Source organism: Nematolebias whitei, chromosome 9, assembly GCF_014905685.2.
Source record: "Nematolebias whitei isolate Nwh7 chromosome 9, NemWhi1, whole genome shotgun sequence".
Classification (NCBI taxonomy): Eukaryota; Metazoa; Chordata; class Actinopteri; order Cyprinodontiformes; family Rivulidae; genus Nematolebias; species Nematolebias whitei.
In genome coordinates, this window is record NC_056506.1 from 47,742,425 (window position 1) to 47,753,402 (window position 10,978).

The 10,978-nt window shown below is 40.9% G+C and overlaps 1 protein-coding gene across 1 annotated transcript; it reads left to right on the forward strand.

Moving 5' to 3' along the window:
• The first annotated feature begins 238 nt into the window (after positions 1 to 238).
• On the forward strand, positions 239 to 10,526 carry LOC119414815 (properdin). The gene is made up of 11 exons (XM_037681937.1): positions 239 to 317; positions 1,222 to 1,360; positions 1,497 to 1,660; positions 1,751 to 1,921; positions 4,500 to 4,709; positions 5,391 to 5,558; positions 5,634 to 5,825; positions 9,118 to 9,291; positions 9,541 to 9,750; positions 9,862 to 9,973; positions 10,109 to 10,526. The coding sequence occupies exons 1-11, from the start codon at positions 254 to 256 to the stop codon at positions 10,239 to 10,241; spliced, it is 1,737 nt and encodes a 578-aa protein (XP_037537865.1). The 5' UTR covers positions 239 to 253; the 3' UTR covers positions 10,242 to 10,526.
• The last annotated feature ends 452 nt before the right edge of the window (positions 10,527 to 10,978 follow it).

Consider the following 10,978-nt stretch of genomic DNA (forward strand, 5'->3'; position numbering starts at 1 on the left):
GTGTGTACTTGTGTCTCTGTTGTACCAACTGTTGCATCACATGAAGGTTGTTTGTTTTCAGATCAGTGAACTCAGAAAACTCCCTTTACTCACAAAAACTAACCGGCAGTGCTGTGTCCTGGTGGTTTACTCCAGTAATGTGGCTGTGGTGGGGGTGGTGTGTGTGTGGGGGGGGGGGTCCAGCTCTGAGCTGGAGCCAGTTTAAAGCAGGAAAAGTAAAAAGTGAAGTTTCAGTTCTGCAACACGCTGCAGGATGATGGAGCCTCTGAGAGTTCTGCTGATTTTGGTTCCCCTGCTGGTTTCTGTGGAGCGCTCAGGTCAGTCCAGAACTCCTCTTCTGATTTTATTTGTTTATTTATTTTTTTTTACAGTATATCATTTAAATTATGTGTTTGCTCAGAGATCTGATTGTTCATAAATGTGTTAATCTGTGCTTCTGATCAACAGTAAATCTGGTTAATTCTGAAGTAAATGTACTGCACTGAGCCTCGGTACAACTGAGCAGTAAAACAGAATAACATGTTGTTGTTTTTTAAACTAAGAAACTTTGTTAAATCTAAGCAGAAAAATAATCTAAATACTTAACAAGAAAGAGGTAAAATAAAAATTAAAAATCATATTGTTCAAAATGTAGCTACTAAAGGCTTATAATGAAGAAAAAACTGTAAACATAAAATATTTTGTGTTAAAATACTATTAATTTCATTTTATTTTTGTAAAGTTTATTAAAGTCTCAGAGATAAGTGTCAGATGGAGTCCAGCGGAGTGATGCTTCATCAACTTTCACAAACAAAATAAAACATTTACATGAATTGAACACAAACAACATACAGCAAAAAACTGTCCTTTAAATTGTAGTTTCCACTTTGCAGTTTGTTCTCAAATAAAAGTTAAACTCAGCAGATTAAAGACCAGAGAAGAAGAAGTTCTCCTCACAACTTTTAGAAATACAAGCCGGGTCAAATTCTTTGTTTGCTTCACGTGAGTAAAGTGCTCCAGTGTTGAAATCCTGGACACTTCTCTCGTACACATCGGTGGGATTTTACGTCTAAAGGACTTTATTTAAAACGTGTCCATCTTTGAAGGTCTGTCCTAAAGTCACCATGTCCACCATGGTGGACAAAATGTCCTCATAAAACTGGACTTTTTGTTAGCCTTCTGTTTCCTTATGTAAATATACGGTGTGTGTGTGTGTGTGTGTGTGTGTGTGTGTGTGTGCAGAGTGTTTGCAGTGTTTTGGTTTCTTCAATCTGAACTCAGGTGAGTGTGAAGCAGAGATTGGCGATGTGGAGGAAGACGACTGCTGTCAGAACCCAAACTACGGTTACAAGAGAGAAGATGGAGTGTGTCAGTCGTGTGGGTCAGTGCACACATTACAGTTCCCCTACACACACACACACACACACACACACACACGCAACCATAGTAAAAACTTGTCCTCACGCTGTAACTGCCTGCTTTTAAAACTGAACATGAAAATGTGTGTGTGCTTCCAGTCCACCTGCCTGGTCTCCCTGGTCGTCTTGGTCCTTCTGTAACGTCCTGTGCGGTGAGGGAGTGAGGCAGAGAAGCAGGGCGTGTTACGGTATCGGTGAATCACAGTGTGAGAAACCTGCAGACGTACTACACGTAGAGCCGTGTAACGGCACCTGCTGCAACGGTACACACACACACACACTGCAACACAGTGACACACACTCAGTGATGACCCTGTGACCTGTGACACTCACCTTTGTGCGTTCGTGTACAGAGCAGGGCTGGAGCTCGTGGCTCCCCTGGACCCCCTGCTCCGTCAGCTGTGAAGGAGAAGGAGTCCGGAAGAGGCTGAGAGTGTGCGCCAGTCCTCCTGAGTGTCAGGCGGGTTGCACGGGCCCCCCAGAAGAGACAGAGACCTGTGACTTGTCCCACAAGAAGTGTCCAGGTAAAGGGTCGTCCCAAGTCTAAGAAACAAACGTTTGAGATAAACTTCTGTTCAGGTTCAGTTCAGTGGTATTGTCTACATTTTTGTAGTGGGTATACTGGGGTAAAGTTAGTTTTACGTTGGACACCGTTGAAGCCACGGAGCGCGAATGTCCAACATCCAACGTAAAACTAATTTTACCACAGTAGGTCCGTATACTGTGCGTAGAACCCAATGTACACTGGTTAGTACAATGTAATCGTCAATTTATGTTGATTTTTAAGCATATTGAACATTTCCAAATTTCTCTGATGCTTTTATTTGAATAAATGAACAACAAACTTTGTACAACAGTTGGCTTTGTGTTAAAAACGTGTTGTAGAATTTGTAAAACAGTATCAAAGCAAAACATGTTAAGTAGTAAGTACAGAAGTATTAATTATACAATAATTTGCTGGATAAGCGAACGTAATAAACAAGCGCTGCATGCCGACAGATTGTTACAGAAGCTTTTAACTGCCGTTCAACGTATCGATGACACGTGCGTAATGATGTCACGCATCATTGGGCACTTTTAAGTGGGTATACTGCAATGTTTGTGCTTTTCTAGTGGGTATACTCCGTATACCCGTGTGTCATGTAGACTACACCACTGGTTCAGTTCATTTAGATGATTTGTCAACTAAATAAATCTTAACAAAATCTGCATGTCTGCAGCTGCAGGTCTCAGATCAGTGCAGACTGAGTTCTTCACCCAAACGGCGCTGAAAGTGATTGTGTTGCATGTTTGCAGTAACTTTCATGTCCTGCATGAAATCCTGTTCAACCAAAGGGAGTGAAAGTTACATCTATCTGTTCCAGACTTGGTTTTGGAACACCGAGTGGCTAAGTGGCTTTCTTCACTCGCTCTCGAACAAGACGGACACATTTTCTTCCCTCTCCCGTCTCCCTCCTGTTTTTATTTATTTTTCTCTCTGCCCTGTGTATTGGAGCTTCTATGTACACATCTTTCGAATTGTAAACTGCCATGGATCTGGTCAACTGGACTTTCAACACAGCTGATAAAAAATTTCAACCAAGCGACCGGGTCGTGGAGAACCCTCATGCCCAGCTGAGACGCATGCGGATGGATATGTCACGGATAAGTTAATGTGCCTTTCTGTATCGTCTCAGGAGGATGCTGAAGATTTATATCTTTGGATTTATGATAGCAGAATTTCTGCTTTTTGTCACCGTCGGACACCTATGTTCTCGGCTATTAAAGAAGACGGCAGCAGCAATTATGGCCATGGCAAAGCTGCCGACCTTATCTGAAGGCTTGGTTCGTGCTTCGAGCAGACTCAGCTGATTTACGAGCTCAACCGTAAAATGGAAGCGATTTGTGAGAATCGCAGGACACCTGCGGTTTCTGGGACTCTCCAGCATGTTGGGGACAACCTTGGAGGAAGCTAATAAGCATGGACCAGTGGAATGCCCACAAATCTGGCCATTTTGGATCATTGAAAGTACCAGCAGAACTCAAGGCTGACAAGTCTGTCTGAAAAAAATTAACAATTGTGACTTATCTGAATCCAACTCCCCCTTTGTCCTTGAAGGGACAACTTATCAAATTTCTCCTGGGATATGTGTAAACTAAGAAGAGCAAGGTGTGAAGAAATCTTTTTTGTAATACAACTGTCCTCTCCTTATGGCCTTTTTGCCTTTTCTGTCTAAAAGAATAAGAGGCCGCACTCTTAGGAGCAGCAGCGACGTGCACGCTGCCCATCTTTCAAACGACTGTACGAACATAATCTCACTGTACTTCGGTGCAAAGATAATAAGCTTATTCTGATTCTGATTCTAAAAGATCCCTGACTGAGTAACAGATGAGCTGCTTAAAAAATAAGAAAAACAGGGAAGTAAAACAAGGAAGAATTATTGTGCAATTGATTGTGCAAACAGATTCAGCAGAAAATCTGGACTCTGTTTAAACAAATTTCCAAAATGCATTGCATTGTATTGCAATAAACACTTTGTGTATTAGATGTGCAATTTAGCATTTTCCAAAATTTTCCATTTATATTCCTGAAAAAAAAAAAGTTAATTTTTCTGTTGGTCTGCATTGTAGATGAGGGGTAAGATGTTAGTTTGGAAAAGTGTTACCATGTGCACTCTGTTAATAAAGTGTGCAGAAAGCTACTTAACTGTTAAAATTTGCCACATTTGAGTTGTTTCAAGACATGTTACAACCATTGAAACAGTGCAGGCTTACTGTGGGCTGCACAGCAAGTTTTATCATATAGTTTAATCTATTAAAAAAAAAGAGCCGGCTTGGAAACGACATGATGTAAATGCTGTTATGCATCGTTTTAGATAACCAAGATAAAACCTAACTTTAAAATTCTGTAGTCAACTCATTCATTTGTTGCAAGGATGCTTGACGAAAACAATCTTTTCCCAATCTCACATCAAAACTACACCATGCAGATCTTTTCTTACCTTGTTGTTTTTCCACTTTAAGCTCACGTCCAAGTGATAGTGTTAAACTTGAACTAAACTCTATAAAATTTGTCTCAAAGCCCACCAGTCTAAATCCATTTGTGTCTCTGTGCATTCACAGTCCATGGGAGTTGGTCCAGATGGACTGATTGGTCTTCATGCTCTGGTTCATGTATCAATGACCAGCCGGACAGCAAAACCATGCCTTCAAGAGAACGGCAGCGTTCCTGCTCAAACCCGGCCCCTTCCACAGACACCGAGCCACAGGGCAATAGTTGCCCAGGAGACTCTGTCCAGAAACAGGACTGCAGTGAGTTGCCCAACTGTCCAGGTAAGAAGACAACTCCACTGATAACCTGATGTGGTTTAAAAGCTAGAGCTAGCTTTTCCATAAACATAAACAGTAACTCTACTGTTTATGTTATTGAGGAACGTTGAGGAACCTTACTTATCCTGGAGAGATAGCCTGCTAACGTACAAAAAAGCACTCCGTAAAGCTAGAACTTTACATTACTCATCTTTAATTGACGAGAATAAAAATAATCCCAGGTTCCTTTTCAGTACCGTAACTAGTCTAATGAAAAATCATATCTGTGTTGATTCATGTATCCCTACAACTATTAACAGTGATGATTTCTTGAGATTATTTATAAATAAAACTGTTTAAATTAGGGGGGAAAAATTTTTTAACCAACATTCCTAGTATTGCCTCTGGTTCTGTGTCAGATGAGACAACTTTCATAATGTCAGTAGAACCTGATTTAGCTTGGGACGGTTTTTGTCCTGTTGAGCTCTCTGAATTGTCAAAAATAATAGCTTCATCCAAACCATCCACATGTCTGCTAGATCACATCCCAACCGGGTTATTTAAAGACATATTTCCCTTAATTACTAACCACATCCTGAATCTGCTTAATTTGTCTCTAATAAATGGTTACCTGCCACAGAGCTTTAAGAGTGCTGTAATTGCTTGGTGCTATATAAATAAACTGAATTGAATTGTTTTCTGCAGTGGATGGCAACTGGGGAGCATGGTCTGCACCTGGACCATGCTCTGTCACATGTGGGGAGGGGCTACAGCTGTCATTAAGGATGTGTGACAGCCCCGCCCCTAAATATGGTGGCAAAGTATGTGAGGGGTCGAGCACTCAGAGCAACGTTTGTCAGAGTCCTTGTCCTGGTGAGCCACAAACACACACACAATAAAATACAAAATACACAAATTATACAAATTTAATTCTGCTTCTCCCGTCAGTTCATGGTTTTTGGTCTGGTTGGTCAAACTGGGGAGAGTGTTCATCTTCCTGTATCCCACAAAACCAATTTTCCTCCAGGACTCGCCACCGCTCATGCTCTAACCCCACCCCATCATCAAACCCACGTGGCCACGCTTGTGAAGGTGAAGCCACCCAAAGGGAAAACTGTGACCACTTGCCATACTGTCCAGGTACTCCTACATAACCACCCACCTGTCTGTCTGTTTGACCTATCAATCAACCATAAAAGGCATTATTCCCAGTTGTCAACATAGAGTTAATGATGTTAAAGTGTTCAAATGAAAAATATGGTAATGACCTTTAGTTGTCCAATGATACTGATGGCAAAATGGTCTCATAGAGACAAATAGCATTTCCCAACTATAAATACAGAGACATTATAACTACCATATGTTGACATGGTTAGGTTTGTGGCAACATCGAAGTTTCTACCTAGAGAGGTCAACAACTTGTAGGAGTGTACTGGGATCAAATCTAAACCAGCAGTTACTAGCTGTGCTCTATGCTCACCATCTACTTTATTAGGTTCGGTTGCTTGTTTAATACAGTCCTCAGACCCACTGGCAGGCAGGTGAGAAGAGCAGGAGTTCAAATAAAAATAATTAATTTAAACAGTAAAACAAAAAGCTGGCGAGACAGCAAAAACTTACAAAACGAGGTGCGAACAAGAACGGGACAGAACGGATCATCGGGCAAACACAGGAACAGGCAGAACGAAGGAGGACCGGGTCGTCTGTGGTGGGCAGAACAATGATCGGACGCAGAGTGGTGAAGAAGAGAGGTTTAATTTAGGCTGAGGGGGAGAGAGATAACAGACTGGAAACAGGTGTGGCTGATTAGGCTGAGACAGGCTGAGGAGTGAGAACTGACAGAAAACACAGTCAGATACATCAGGAAGAGAATGACACAACCAGGAGCAGAATGAAAAAACACAATAAGCAGAAAAGACACAGAAATACAAAGAAGACAGACACAGCCAAAACAGCAACTCAATGTGTTTAGGCATAGACGTGGTGAAGACAACTTACTAAAGATGAAGCAGGGCATCAGAATAAAGGATATTGAATCTCTAAACAGAGGAGGCCTCAGATTTCAACTTTCAAAAACTTATAATGCAGCTTTAGGACTGATACCCAGCCAGTGTCACACCTATCAGATGTGACCAGAGGGGCCCATCTGTGAATTAGATAAAGACCTTAACAAACCCCTACTTTGAGGTGGGATAGGTCAATCTGCATACGCATGTCTGTAACTTGAACCCCACATTCACTGCTCTTTGAATTGAGAAAGCTTCTCGGATGAAAAACTAAACATCTTCTGTTACAAATAAAGTCCAGTTGTTTTTGTCTTGAAACTTTTCTGAATTTACTGTGACCTGGAAGATTGAGAATCTTCACCAGCAATATTGAATGTGGGCTTAGTGTTGGTAGTTTTCCCAAACATAATCTCTAAGGTTTACAGAGACTCATCGGACCAGACAACATTTTTTCCCAAAACTATTTGGCCAATTTTGGAGAGGCTGTATGAAATGCCGCCTCAGTTTCCTGTTTTTAGTTGACAGGAGTGGCTTTTGGTGTGGTCTTCTGTTACTGTAGCCCATCTGTTAAGTATGGACATATTGTGTGTTCAGAGATGGTATTCTGCAGACCTTTGTTTGAAGTGAGTGACTACTTGAGCGACAGTTGCCGTTCTTTCATCTCAAACCAGCCTGTCCATTTTCCTCTGACCTCTGATGAAAACAAAGCTTTTTTTGTCCTCCTAGCTGCCACTCATGGAATATATTTGCCCCTTTTGGGCCCTTTTCTGTAAACCCTGTTTCGCTTATGTGTAAAAATAACAATTGATCAGTAGTTTCTGAAATACACTGACCGGCCCATCTGGTACCAACAAACACGGAATATTCTGTATCACTTAAACCCAACAATGTTCAGTCAGGTCATCTGGATGGTTTCTTTTTTGTGCTGAGACGTTTTGCCTTCCATCCAGAAGGCTTCATCAGACCTGACTGAAAATTGTTGGATTTTATACCTGGATTATTGAGCATGGACTTTGGTATCATTTAAATCCCCTTTCTTCCCTGTTGTGATGCCTGGTTTTAACTTTAGCAAGCCGAGGCATGGCCTTACTAACAAGTGGACCTAATAAAGTGCTCGGTGAGAGTGTATATACAGGTGCATCTAAAAATTTCAATATTGTGAACAAGTTCAATTAATTTGGTCAATCATTTCAAAAAGTGAAACTCATATTACATAGATTACGGTAATTACACACAGAGTGAACTATTTCAAGCCGTTATTTATTGTAATTTTCATGTTTATGACCTATAACTAATGAAAAACCAAAATTCATTGTCTCAGAAGATTAGAATATTCCACAGCCAGCTTTTGGTCCATTTGTCAGTGTGGGCAGGTGCCAAGTACTGCTGGGAAATGATATCAGCATCTCCATAAAGCTCTTCAGCAGAAGGAAGCATGAAGAGCTCTAAAATATCCTGGTAGATGACGCGTGGACTGAGGACTTCAGAAAACCCAGTGGACCAGCACCAGCAGAGGACATGGACCCAAACCATCACTGACTGTGGAAACTTCACTCTGGACTTCAAGCAATGTGGATTCTGGACCTCTTTAGTCTTCCTCCAGACTCTGGTACCTTGATTTCCAAAAGACATGCTAAATTTACTTTCATCTGAAAAGAGGACACTGGACCACTGAGCAACAGTTCAATTTCTTGTCTCCTCAGCAGGTAAGACACTGCTGATGCCGTCTCTGGTTCAGGAGGGGCTGGACTTGAGACATGAGACATTTGTAGCTCATGCCTAGAAGTTAATCAGCTGATCAGGGTGAGACACCAGGAGTTTGCAATATTGAACCTCTTCACAATATTCAAATTTTCTGAGACACTGAATCTTGCTTTTTCATCAGTTGCAAGAAATAATCATCAAAAAGACAAGAAAAACAAAAGGCTTGAAATATTTCACCATGTAATGAATCTATGTAATGCAGTACGAGTTTCACTTCCTGAAATAATTGACAATTTTTTTTCTTTTTACATTTTCACAATATTATATTTTTTCTAGATACACCTTTATACAGTAAACAACAACCATCCATTCATTTTCTTCCACCGAGCCAAGGTCAGGTGGTCATGGAGTACCCAGGTATTAAAGAGAAACCTAGACATCCTTTTCCCCAGGAACACCCCAGTTCCATCTTGGGGATCTCAAGGTGTTTCCATGCCAGAAGGGATGTAGTCCCACTGGTAAGTTCCGGATTGCTTCAGTCTTCTCCCAGTAGGAAATGCCAAGAAAACCTCCAAAGATATCATCAGATAACTTCTCCATAGCACTTGTATAGACACTTAAACATCTAGGCATTCATTTAAAATATGTATTAACTATTTCAACGGTCCATGCAAATATACGTTTACCTCAAATGTGTTTACTGATACCTGTTTCTTTATTAGTCAATGGCAATTGGGGTTCTTGGTCTCCCTATACTCCTTGTCCTGTTACCTGTGGAGTGGGCCTTCAGGTGTCTGTCAGGAGTTGTGATAACCCTTCCCCCAAACATGGTGGTCAACCATGTCCTGGAGAAGAAAGACAAACCACCATCTGTTCAACCAACGTTCACTGTCCAGGTACCCAAGGCTCCTGAGTTTTAAAGCAAAAATCTCGAGAATTTTTCTTTCTTATTGATCAGATTGGTCAGTAATAATAATAATAATAGTAATGAATGTGTTCATTTAGAAGTAAAGTTTCTTAAAAGTGTCACGTATATCCGTCCAACAGGTTAATTTAAAAGATTGCACTTTTCAATCAATTGCCATTGTTGAAATAAAGAGTATAGTAAGAATTGTTTCAACTAAGTCCCAGTTCTGTGTTTGCAGTGCATGGTGTGTGGTCAGAGTGGAGCACGTGGGGAACATGCAAATATCCATTTGGTGATAAGGACATCCACTGCAAGCCAACAGGTGGCAGGCAAAGTCGAGAGCGCACGTGTCTTCATCGAGCTCATAATGGATCCTTCTGTGAAGGAAATAAACTATTGGACAGCCAGGTCTGCTACGATGTTAACAACTGCCGCGAGGTCTGCCAAAGTTCTATAAACTGCCACATATGTGGGTAACACTCATTTGATCCCTCCAAGTCAACATGAAACATCAAAAAGACTACATTAAGAAGACGATCCTTATGCTTTTGTGTTACAGTGAAAGGCACCTGGGACGGCTGGGGGGCATGGCGATATTGTACTCCGTCTTGTGGAGAAAAGTCTAGACGTGTGAGGTTTTTAATCTGTAAACCAGATTATAGTGACTACAGGTTTGTGTACACACCAGAAATGTGGCAAGGTTGAAAAATAAATGAATTTCCACATTTTATGCCATGAGAAACTTAATACAATAAATAAATAAATACATAACACCACTGTGTTTAGAAAATTTTTCTCTTTTTCAGAAAAACCATCGGCCGTCAAAAGGAAGAGGCAGCATTTTCTGGAACCTCGAAACCCGACTGTGGCCAAGTACCTGATGGAATGACAAAATATGAGTTTCAAAACTGCCTTAATGTTCCTCCCTGCACCAACTAACTTCAACAAAGTCAACACATCCAATGAAATGTTACTTTACACTGGTGCAGTTTGTGCAAAAACTAATCTGGATGTTCAAAATGACTTCATTTGATAATTTTTGTTGCTTTCCAATCAAACGTTTTTGCTCTTCTTTAGGTCAACTGGTTCACCTTTACATGTGCTGCCACCTGAAGGGCACTTCATTTAAAAAATGAAACAAAAATGATTTGAACAGATACAGAACACATGAATCAACAGTGGTGGCAGGTCCATATAAGCTAATTGTTTTTAATAAATAATTACATAAATAAATTGCTAAACAAAGTAGTTCCTTCTACTAAATAATGTGAACTTTACTTAGTTTGCTGTGTACCGTTTTGTTCTGTGTATTTTTCAACTATTTTGACCATTTTAAGTGAAATAAACATGATTTTTAGTGATTCATCCTCACTTTTTACTTATTTACCGTTATGGGGCAGTACCGTTCAATGACTTGCGTTCATCAAGTGGATCTGAACATGGAGCCAGTGATACAAACAGGAAGGTCCAATAGTGTTTGATTTGGGGCATCAGATTTGCTGCCCTGTAGCCACATTTGGTTAGTTTTAGGAGAAGGGGGTCTCTGCAGACCAAAAGTGGGCGTTTCTGGCGAGTAGGCGTTTATGGGCGGCGAACACTGATTGGCTAACAGTATTTAATAGGCGTTTGTCGGCGGCGAACACTGATTGGCTGTGGGTAACCCTCAAAGTCACGAG